This window comes from Mauremys mutica, chromosome 12 (genome assembly GCF_020497125.1).
Source record: "Mauremys mutica isolate MM-2020 ecotype Southern chromosome 12, ASM2049712v1, whole genome shotgun sequence".
In the NCBI taxonomy this organism is placed as follows: Eukaryota; Metazoa; Chordata; order Testudines; family Geoemydidae; genus Mauremys; species Mauremys mutica.
The window spans coordinates 8,701,169-8,711,694 of record NC_059083.1 but is presented as its reverse complement, the minus strand read 5'-3'; the positions used below and the strand labels follow the sequence as shown (position 1 = coordinate 8,711,694).

Here is a 10,526-nt window from a genome sequence, read left to right as displayed (position 1 = left end):
TAAAGAATTTGGCATGAAGGTGCTCCATGTGGGTGGAGGGAAGTTATTTTGTACAGTTTGCAGCAAAGTTCTTGACCATCTTAAAAAGGACCACCTAATCAACCACATGAAAAGTCCACATCATGTTATAGCGACAGAAAAAGAAAACGAAGGGCAGAGTGTGGTGATGCAACAAAGCATCAGCTCACGATTACTGGTGTACTTGGACGACAAAATGAAAATCAGAAATAAAGGGAACAGATAGTACAAGGCTGGGTGGAGGCCTGTGTGACCCTGGGTGCCTGGTGAAGCCCTCACTGGCAATGCAAGGTGAGGTCAGGCTGCAAAAGGGAAAGCAGATACTCCCAAGACTGGCGGGTAACACTTCAGTTAAACTCCTCAACTAGTCACAAACTGTGCTTCCGAGTCCCACACTCCCCACACGGTCAAGAGGCCAAAAAGAAATCACACAGCCCCGATTGCATTCCAGTTCTCTGGCTCCCAATCATCACCTAGGTCCAGTACAATGAGAAGTTATTTTAAAACTCTGCTCACATGTACAAAATGTTCTTCTGACCCCAAAGGGCCAGCCACATTACCAGGTCAGTAAAGGTTTGGATCTTACCCAAAATACCACGCTGCCAGCCAATCATTTAGCATCTCAACTTAAAGCTTTATTATAAAGAAGAGAATTTGGTAAATGGTAAAGCAGTCACATACATATATACAATTTGTATAAACAGGGTCACATACATACAAAGGCTTAAGTTTGAATCACTTCTGACCTTACCGACAGAAGTGTACAAACATTGCCTCTGATCTGCTGGCAACACTTCAGTACAAAGGACAGCAGGCACTGGACTGGACAGTTTCAAGCACCAAGTTTTTCAATGTCTTGGAGAGAAACTGCAGAGGCACTGAAATGCAGACAGCATATATATATATATATATATATTTTTTTTTTGCAATGTCAGAATCCTTGATCCTAAGCAAGTTCATGTACTCCCACAACTGCAGTGACTACGAACAGAGAATTCCGCAGCTGAGTTCTGTATCGGAGGATGAATGGGCAGTTTACTTGAACATTGTAAATAATCTTCCTAGTTTCCATGACATTTCTCTCTCCAGCTTTTGGAAAAGCAGACAAGCGTTTGCCAAAACACAGCCAGATTGCTCACGTTCTTTTGGCAATCGCGTGCAATTCAGTTGATGCTGAACCCAGTTTCTCCAAACCTGGACAAGTGCTAACCCCACAACATGACTGTATGTCATTGGAAAGTATGAAGATGTGGGCTGCCCAAACGAGTTTGAATGTGCCCTAAGTGTGTGTCAATGAATATTTGTATGCTGAGATGGTGATAAACTGTTTTATTGCAGGTTTCTGTGTAATTTAAACATATCACCACCTACTGCCCAATTTGTAAATATGAAGGAGGCATCAATGCAGTAAATACGGCCACTGCTGATGTAGTACTTGCTACATGCAAAGGTTCAGGAAGGAGCTGAAGGACACAATGGGCACTGAACTAACCACACTGTCTAAACAGAAGGCACGTGTGAAAAAGACATTTGTAAACACATTTGGCTGTGTCTCTCTGCGTGCTGATGGCTGAGTGATCACAGTACATGGAAGAGTTTTGTTCCTTGTCATTTGTATGGCACCGTGAGAGACAGCCCAGGCTGGAGAGTTTAAGGGGCTTAGCGGTCCCACAGTCCAGGTTGTAACCGGGGGGAAGCCATGCCTGTATGTTCTGTATTAATATAATACATAGCTGATATTTCCAAAACAAAGGCTTTTAAATCTGAAATTATCCTGTTTTCATTGCCAGAAAACACAGGTCCTATTCATGACTGATCTCTACAGTGATATACTAGTCCCTAGGCATGTAAATAACGTGTAAAAACAGTAACTGTAACCAACTAAAATTCTATAGGTAAAACCTTTACCCAGGGAACTAGGAGTGCATGCAGTGCTGCAGCACCCTCACATTTTCTGTGGAGCTCCGCTGCCAGCTCCGTGCCTCCCCAAGCCTCAAGTCCGGTCCCTCCCCTGCCCAGTCGGAGTTAGGAGCCCCCTTTGCTAGGGTGTGCTTAGGAACAAGGAGACATCCGATTTCAGGGGGGAAGAGCTTATTTTGATCCCTGAGGCAAAATTGGTAGGGTCCTACTGATAAGCATCAAGCTTAAACTTTTACATCCCTACTAGTCTCTCTCTACTGCATGTTCCTTTCCCTTTGTAAATGCATCAGGTTTGTTACAGATCCAGTTTCTCAGAGAATAGCACCTGGAAGAGCTCACAAAGACGTCACTCAGATACGCGCAGTTCCCTTCTGCTCTTACTTCAAACCTGTAATGTAAGCCATGGAGCTAGTCAGGAGCTGAACGTTTCCCTCTCCACCCACATCAGTTCCCATCAAGGTGGCGTTCCACATATGCCGACGGTGAAGCAGAGCTGCAGTGCTTACAGGTTCTCAGCGTTTCCCCTTTTTACACCAGCAACAGGATTCACCCCAAACTCCTGCCTGGCAGCCAGGGATCAGAACAGGAGGGAATGTTTCAGGCAATCATTAGGCAGAGCAAGCACAAAAAGGGATCTGAGTGGGGCGGCTCTCGGCAGCTCAGCACACCAGAATTTTTCCATAGCACGGCCATGTTCAGATATCTTAAAAAAATTAATTTCTAACCCTTAATGACTGAAGCAAACTTTACAAATATGAACAGAGTGTAGCCAACGTGAGAACCTCTGCCTGAATCAGCAGACCATGGAAACTGATGTGTACAGAACAGTGAGATGTCTCTTTAGCACCTTCAAATTAAGAGTTAGACGTAGGCATAGGTGCTGACTCCATGAGTGCTCTGGGCTGGAGCACCCATGGGGAAAACAGTCCCCCTATCAGCTCCCCCCACCCAGCACCTCCCATCAGCTGGTGAGCCCTGCAGATCAGCACCTCCCACTCCCTCCCTGCACCTCCCATGGTGCGCAGGAGGCTCTGGGGGTGGGGGGGGGAAGAGGAGGAAGGAGCAAGGATGTGGCACGCTGGGGGGGAGGAGGGGATAGAAGTGGGCGGGACAGGTATGGAGCTGGGGCGGAAAGAGGTGGGGCAGGGGTGAGGGCAGGGCCCAGGGCAGAGGCAGGGATCAAGCCCCCTGCAGCACTTTGTAAAGTCAGTGCCTGTGGAGGTAGGCAGTGCACAGCCCATGCTCAAAACAAATGCAGCAGCTGCTCTGATCAGCAAGGGCTCACAAAGAGCCTCTGGGGTTACAGCCTGTTTCACTGCAAATGTGCATCCACTGGGACTCTACCCCCAGGGGTTTTGGTTTTTTTTTTTTTAAAACTCCTACCGAGACAGCAGCTGGAGAGAGGGCAGTGGGAGCACAGATTAAGGCCAGAGACACACGCTCCTGCTTGCCCTGGACTGTGCTGCACAGAGGAGCTAGGCCCTATTTTAACACCGGGTTTAAGATTAAAAGCTCTAATGGGGTAAGCTGTGGATCAGCCCAAGCTAACATTTTAGTCGCTTGTGATTTATCACTGGGAAAGCAAAGAGAAGAAATGGACTCACAGCTGCTGGCTGAATATGGTTCCATTCACCCACTTCCAGGGCTGGTCTGATTCTCTCCTGAGGCCGATCCAGTGCTCAACGAGGCCTGCATAGCGCATCATGAAATCCTGAACATACATTGGTACAGAAGTGATTGTATAGGAGAGGGAAAGGGAATAAGCTACACTGCGCCAAGGCCCCTTTCTACTGGTATAACTACAGCTCCACTAGGACTTAGATCAGTAGAATTATACTGGTCAGAAGCTGAAAGGCGAACCCTAAAAGAAGTTAAACCTTCTAGTACAGACTAGGCCTCAGCTTGTCACTCATTTTTGGGTGGGATTCCCCCTTTGTACTCTGGGAACAGGGAAATCCACACTGCATGTACACCCCCACCCCCCATGTATACCCCTGCCCCAGAAAGAGAACGGTTTTGCTCTCTTCTACCCTCCTCAGCCCCCTCCTGCCTTCCTGCAATATCCCAGAGGCTCATCTCATCTCCCAGGCTCCTCTCTGCAACAGCAGCTACTGCCCACAGCTCCCCTGCTTCTAGCTCAGTCACACCTGTGCTTTGGTGCCACTTCTCCCCTCCCCCAGTTTCCCGTGGGTCTCTCGGTGGAGGATGAGAGAGAGACTCAGCCACCAACTCCAATCACCCCCGCTGGTTGCCAAGAAAACCCAAAACTGGGCAGGGGAAGCTGGGAAGCCACACAGCTGCTGTCTCCAGTCAGAAGCTGAGGGTTCAGAGGGTCCGTACTGATCACAGAGCCACACTGATAGCCAGGGCAGGGGCTTCGCTTCCAGAATCTCATTCCTTCTCACCTCCAATCCAGAGAAACACCAAAGGTCCCACTCACACTCCAGGGGTGGGGCTCTGCCCAGATTCCAACACTGTCTGTCATGCCAAGCCCAGGCTATTGCAGTTACAAGGAATCTGCACCTGTCTCACCTTTTCCTGCTGGGTGTCAATCACTGCCAGGGAAGCATTGAATGAAGAGCAGAAGTACTGGCTAGAATCCCAGTTCTTTTCTTCCTCTGAGAAATAGTAGCATTTCCCTCGGTATCCGACCCACCCCTCCGGGCAGCAGGGGACTAAAGGGGGCCCCTGACAGGTGACTAAAGGGGGTCCCTGAGAGGGGAGAGCAGAGGTGGCTCGACCATCCGAAGAACTCGTGAATAGGAGCACTGAAAATGAAAGAACACAGGGTTAAGAGATTGGTGACACATATACCTGCTCTCCGAGAAGAGAAAATAGGAACAATCTCATCAGATCCACATTTCAGACTCCTTAAGCCTCTGGAAGCTGCTTAGAGGATGGGAGGGAGCCAGGAGGTCATTAGAAACTGAATGTCATGAGGGGCCACCACTCTTCGGTTTGTTGGTGTGGAGTGTTGGGCTGAATTCAGTGAAGATGCAGACAGACAGGATTCCCAGGCATCAGGGCCATCTCAGCAGAAGCACCAGCAGACACTGAAGCTGATGGGAGCATAATCCCAGAGACACAGGGAGGGTTAGAACCACCCACTACCCCATCTCTTTAGAGTGGCAGCCATGCTCCTTACCCCCTGCATCTGACCAGTGGGCAGACCATGACTGTGCTGCCTCCTCCTCAGCCACTTTTGTGCCCAAGAAAGCCCAGCTCAGCAAGGTCCTGCTGTCAGAGCATGGAGTGTGGGAAAGTGGACCAAACAACTATCTGATGCACACCTTGCTGCAATCCTGAAGGATTCACCTACTCAGTCACTGAGGCCAAACATCAACAAACTGACAGAACTGAATCATAGAAGATCAGGGTTGGAAGGGGCCTCAGGAGGTATCTAGTCCAACCCCCTGCTCAAAGCAGGACCAATCCCCAACTAAATCATCCGAGACAGGGCTTTGTCAAGCCTGACCTTAAAAACCTCTAAGGAAGGAGATTCCACCACCTCCCTAGGTAACCCATTCCAGTGCTTCACCACCCTACTAGTGAAAAAGTTTTTCCTAATGTCCAACCTAAACCTCCCTCTCTGCAACTTGAGACCATTACTCCTTGTTCTGTCAGGTGTCTGGCAAACACTAAAAACTCTCTGGCAGGCAAAGAATTGTATAAAGTTGTATGACAGTTTTATTATTTCTAAGAAATTTGAAATAAAAAATGCATTATAAACGTTTTCTTTTCTGAACACCATCATCAGTGACATTATTGGCCCACTGGGAGGATCTGGGGACTGGCACTGGCCCTAAGGCAGATTGTTTGAGACTCCTGACCTAGAGGATAACAGAGGAATGAGGAACACCCTACATGGATTTGCCAAGAACAAATCATGCCAAACGATCCTCATGTCCTTTTTTTGAGAGAGTTACTGGCCTAGTAACAAACTGAAATGGTTTAGAGGGGAAGTGAAGGCTGCTATAATAATATACAAGAGGAAATTGAGACTGAATATAAATCAGAAGTTAGGAACTGTAGAAAGGGAAATTGATAAGGTAAACCAAGGAATACAAGGAGAAATCTGTGCCCAGCAGAGTTTAGGACAATAAGGAGTTTAAAAATATATTAGGAATAAAAGAATCCTGACCATGGACCTGTCCATTACTAGATTAAAATGGTAGGATTAGGTTGGTTTGATATGATCTCTTCTTGACGAATCCATGTGGTCTATTACTTATCACGTTATTATCTTCCAGGGGCTTACAAATTGTTTATTTGCTCCATTACCTGTCTGGGGACTGAAGTTAAACTGACTCATCTATAATTCCCTGGGTTGTCCTTATTCCCCTTTTTATAGATTTCCCTCTATATTCCCTCATCCCTCCTGCATCCCTGCTCCCCCCCCCAAATTCCAACCCTTCACCCAAGTCCAAGACAGAGACCAATTCAGGGGCTTTTGTCTCCTGCCCCTGTGAAACCTAGTTAAAAGCCCATCCCACTAGGGTAGCCAGTCTGTGTCCGAAGATATTCGCCCCTTCCTTGATAGGGGGACCTCATCTCTGCTCTTCAGTCCTTCTCGGAACAGTATCCCATGGTTGAGGAATCCAAAGTCCTTCTAGCAACACCATCTGCTCAGCTACGCATTAACCCCCAGGACATGTCTGTCCCTATCTCGGCCCCTACCCTGACTGGAAGGATCGAAGAGATCACTACCTGATCATTCCTTTACCCTCACTCTCAGAGCCCTGTCGTCACTTCTGACCTGTTCAGGGTCAGACCCTGCAGTATCATTAGTGCCCACAGGGATGAGCAGCATGGGGCAGTAGTCAGAGGGCTGGATGAGCCTCAGCAACCCTTACGTAATGGCTCAGATGCAGGCCCCTGGCAGGCAGATCAGCGCTCAGGATGCCAGGCCAGGCCTGCACCTAGATGTCTCCATTCCCCTTAGGGACACCACACTTCATTTCCTCTTGGGAGCAATGGCTGAGATCCTCCCAGCCTTGGGGTACATGACTTCTCCTCCTCCACCTTTGGGGGAGACTCGTCACCCTTCATTGCCAGGGCAGCACACTGGTTTTGCATCACTAAGGATAGTGGGTTGGGAGCGGGAGTGGAGCACTGCCTGTTGCCAGCAGTAGCCAGCAAATGCAGTCCTCTCCCGCTGGATTGCTCCTCCACCTTGGAGGTCTCCATATGCAGGTTTTCAATGAATTCCTCATGTGCATGGATGCTTCTCAGCCTAGCCACCTCCTCCTGTAGCTCTCCCACCTGCTTCCTGAGAGATTCTACCCGTAAGCACCTATCACACCAGATGGTCCCCCTAGCCTGGCTTTCTGTGATGGGGAAATGTAGGCCACAGTCTCTGCAAATTTACACCAGGACCTGGGTAGAGGCATCCATGATTAGATTCTCTGTCAGGACAAAGTTACAGATGGAGGAGCCAGGAGCAGTGTTGACGCTGGCTACGGGGCCCTTCTGAACCATGCTAATTTTATTACTTCTCCCTCCTACAAGCTCCCTATCAAACTCCCCTGTTCGGTAGCTCCCTTTGGTCGCCATGGGTATGTCTGCACAGCAAGAAAAAACCCGCAGCTGGCCCAGGTGACCTGATTCAGGCTCATGGGGTTGAAAAACCGTGTGTAGATGCTCAGGCCTGGGCTGGAGCCTGAGCCCTGGGAGCCGGTGATAATGAAGCCTGAGCCCAAACATCTACACATCAAATTTTAGCCCTGCAGCCTGAGCCCCATGAGCCTGAGTCAGCAGAGATGGGCCAGCCACTGCCGCACCGCTGAGCTTTTAGCGCAGTGTAGATACAGCCTTAGTGTCTGGCTTTTAAACCCTTCTCTCCTAGGTCAGCCCTGCCCCGTGTTAACACACAGGGGAAGGGGGATCACAAGGATGACCAAGGATTGAAAGGACAGGAGGCTAGAGCCTTGCTAGTGCACACACACCTAGCAGGCCTCTGACCCCCAGTCCCACACAGCCCCCAAACACACAATCCCCAATAGACCACTCTGTAAACTGTAACCAAGCCAAAAACAAAACCAGACAGACAAACCAGCTCCCTTGAAGGAGGTGTCCGTATTGCATTCTACAGCTCGTTTCAGTGACACGCCAGCACCTGCCAGCCTGGCCCCAGGCACGACCCAGGGATGCAGGAAGGCCAGGCTGGTACCTCAGGATGACACGCTGCAGGCAGAGGGCCCAGCTCATTGCTGTCCTGCACCTTCTCCTGTCAATCACCCCCACTCTGCACGGGGGTACCAGCGACTGTGCCTGGGGCCCGGCAACAGTGACTTGGGCCCCAAGTGCTCAGAGATTTGCTGAGGGGAACTAGTTTCAGTCCCGACACTGAGAGCGCTCAGGTGCAGGGGTCTGGGACGGAGCAGGAGGACGGTCATGGAGGAACAACCTCCAGGAATCCTCTGTCCCAGGGGCAGAAGCCAGACAGGCCAAGAGGAGAGACTGAGTGTGGTGGCTCCAGGTGGAATGGGAAGTGCAGAGAGGGGGAAGGGAGGGCTGAGAACTCACCTGCCAGGACAACAGCAGCAATGAGACATAAGGAGACAACTGCGAGGGCGACTGTGAGCACAACTGTATGTTTCTTGTAGTTACATTTCTTGCCATTACGAGAAGGTTCTGAAACACAAAGACCCATCAGGCCGGGCCGCGAGGACACGTCTCACCGACAGCACCAGGGCTGGAGCTGCCCTAGAACATGCCCCGTTCTGTCGATGGCTCCTCGTGTCAGATGCTCTGGGAGAGGAGCCCGGAGGCTCAGGCAGGCTGGGGCTGGCAGAACAGTCCCTCCTTCCCCTCAGCCCAGTGCCCTCCCTGGCACCCCCAGCCAGGCTGTCACGGGGCCTGGTGAGCTCAGAGGCACAGAGACAAGGACCCACATGTTCTGGTGGTAGGAGCTCAAGCTGCCCCTCACCATCCCCACCCCCGCTCTGCCCCCTGCCGAGCGCTGGCTGGGCCCACACTGCCGAGTGCGCCTGTCCCCGCACACTGGGGTCTCACACTGGCCACACACGGCAGAAGGGGGGAGAAGGAACCAGGCAGAGCTAGGCCAGGGCTGTCACAGGGGGTCTGACACACCCAGCCCAAAAGGCCCCTGCCCAGCCCCACGGGCACCGCTGTGTGCACCAGGCAGCAGCTGGGAGCTGGGATCGGTGCCCTGAGAGCCCCTGGGGGAGACCCAGTCCCTGCTGCCCACAGACGGGGGGTTGCTGGGCACTGGCTGCTGCCACTGAGAACATGGCCCCATGTGGGGCAGCCTCAGGGTCTCTCCAGCCTGGTCCCAGGCAGCGACACCCCATTACCTGGCCACCATCCGGTCTCCAGGTGTCCGTTCCCATCAACACGCAACTCCTGCAGCGGCTCTTTACTCTCAGCCGCCCCAGTTGCTGGCCCCATTGACACTCGGGCTACAGACGCTGCTGCAGGTGTTAGGCTGGGATCGGCTCTTCTCGGTCTGACAGAGTCAATTCAGCAGCAGCAATGCCGAGCGGGAGTGGGGATCCTGGCTCTGGCTCCCCTCACTGCTCCAGACTCCCCAGCTGATCTGAAAGCTGAGACAGATCCAGCAGGACAGGTCGGGGGTGATTTGTGGTTTCCTCATTCCCTGCCCAGCAGCCCAACCCCTGCCAGAGGTGGTGCTGTGATGATTAAACCCCCTTAAATCCCATTGGCCTCTCCACCCCACCCCCTCACCCAGGGCTTCAGAGACCTGATCTGCTATGGAAACTTCCCTGTCCTCCCTGGGATCTACCCACCTATGCAGGGGAGAGAAAAGCCCCCTCCCCAGTTCTGCACACCAGTTTATGAGCAGAGACTCATAAAGGGGGCAGCATCCTGGCAAATGATGGGAGGGAGGGGACTGTGATGCCCAGCCACTAGGTGTTTCCCACCAGAGGACATGGGGAGAGGAGGCATCATTGCCCTGCAACCCGAACACACCAGGGTGCGTGGGGGGAGTGGAGGGAGGTGCATATAGCATGTCTGACAGTAAACAATGCACTGCACACCCTGGCTGTGCATGTGCAGAATGTCCATGGTTTGCCTCCTACATGTACCTACTGGTGCAGCGCATCCCATTAAGCAGCGGGGTCTTAACCCCAAGCCTGGACTACAAGGAGCTGGGCCTGTCAGATCCTGGCATCCACATGGGAGGGGAGAATGTGGGGTGACAAGCGTCTCTGCCTCTGTTCTCCCCCATATCCCCCTCATGTGACCGCCCAACCTCTTTCTCCCACAAGAGCTTCCTCTTCTCCAGACCATGTCGTGGCAGCCTGCACGAGTCCCTAGAACTGCCCATAACAATAGTGCAGAGCTGTGCAGGCTCCATGCTTCTGTCAAAGATATGGCAGGCAGCAAGGAGAGCCATGCAGGTTTGTGGGATTTAGGGAAAAAAGGTGCTAAAATCATGGGATACATATACAGTTATGGGATGTTGAACACTGCATTATGGGACGTTGATCCCATGCTCCCCATTTGGGAAGCACCAGGTATTGCCAAAACTTCCCATGGTTCAGTGCAGTGGACGGTGGCAAGTTGCACAGTGGGATTCCTACCCATGGTGCACTGCACTCTGA

The 10,526-nt window shown here is 51.5% G+C and overlaps 1 protein-coding gene across 1 annotated transcript; it reads right to left on the bottom strand.

Annotated features, from left to right (window-relative positions):
* Nucleotides 1-2,181: 2,181 nt before the first annotated feature.
* On the bottom strand, nucleotides 2,182-9,348 carry LOC123345864 (C-type lectin domain family 2 member D-like). The gene is made up of 5 exons (XM_044982922.1): nucleotides 9,255-9,348; nucleotides 8,464-8,571; nucleotides 4,471-4,706; nucleotides 3,543-3,649; nucleotides 2,182-2,326 (listed from the first exon to the last, which is right to left on the bottom strand). Exons 1-5 carry the CDS (start codon nucleotides 9,346-9,348, stop codon nucleotides 2,182-2,184), a joined length of 690 nt encoding a protein of 229 aa, XP_044838857.1.
* Nucleotides 9,349-10,526: the final 1,178 nt, after the last annotated feature.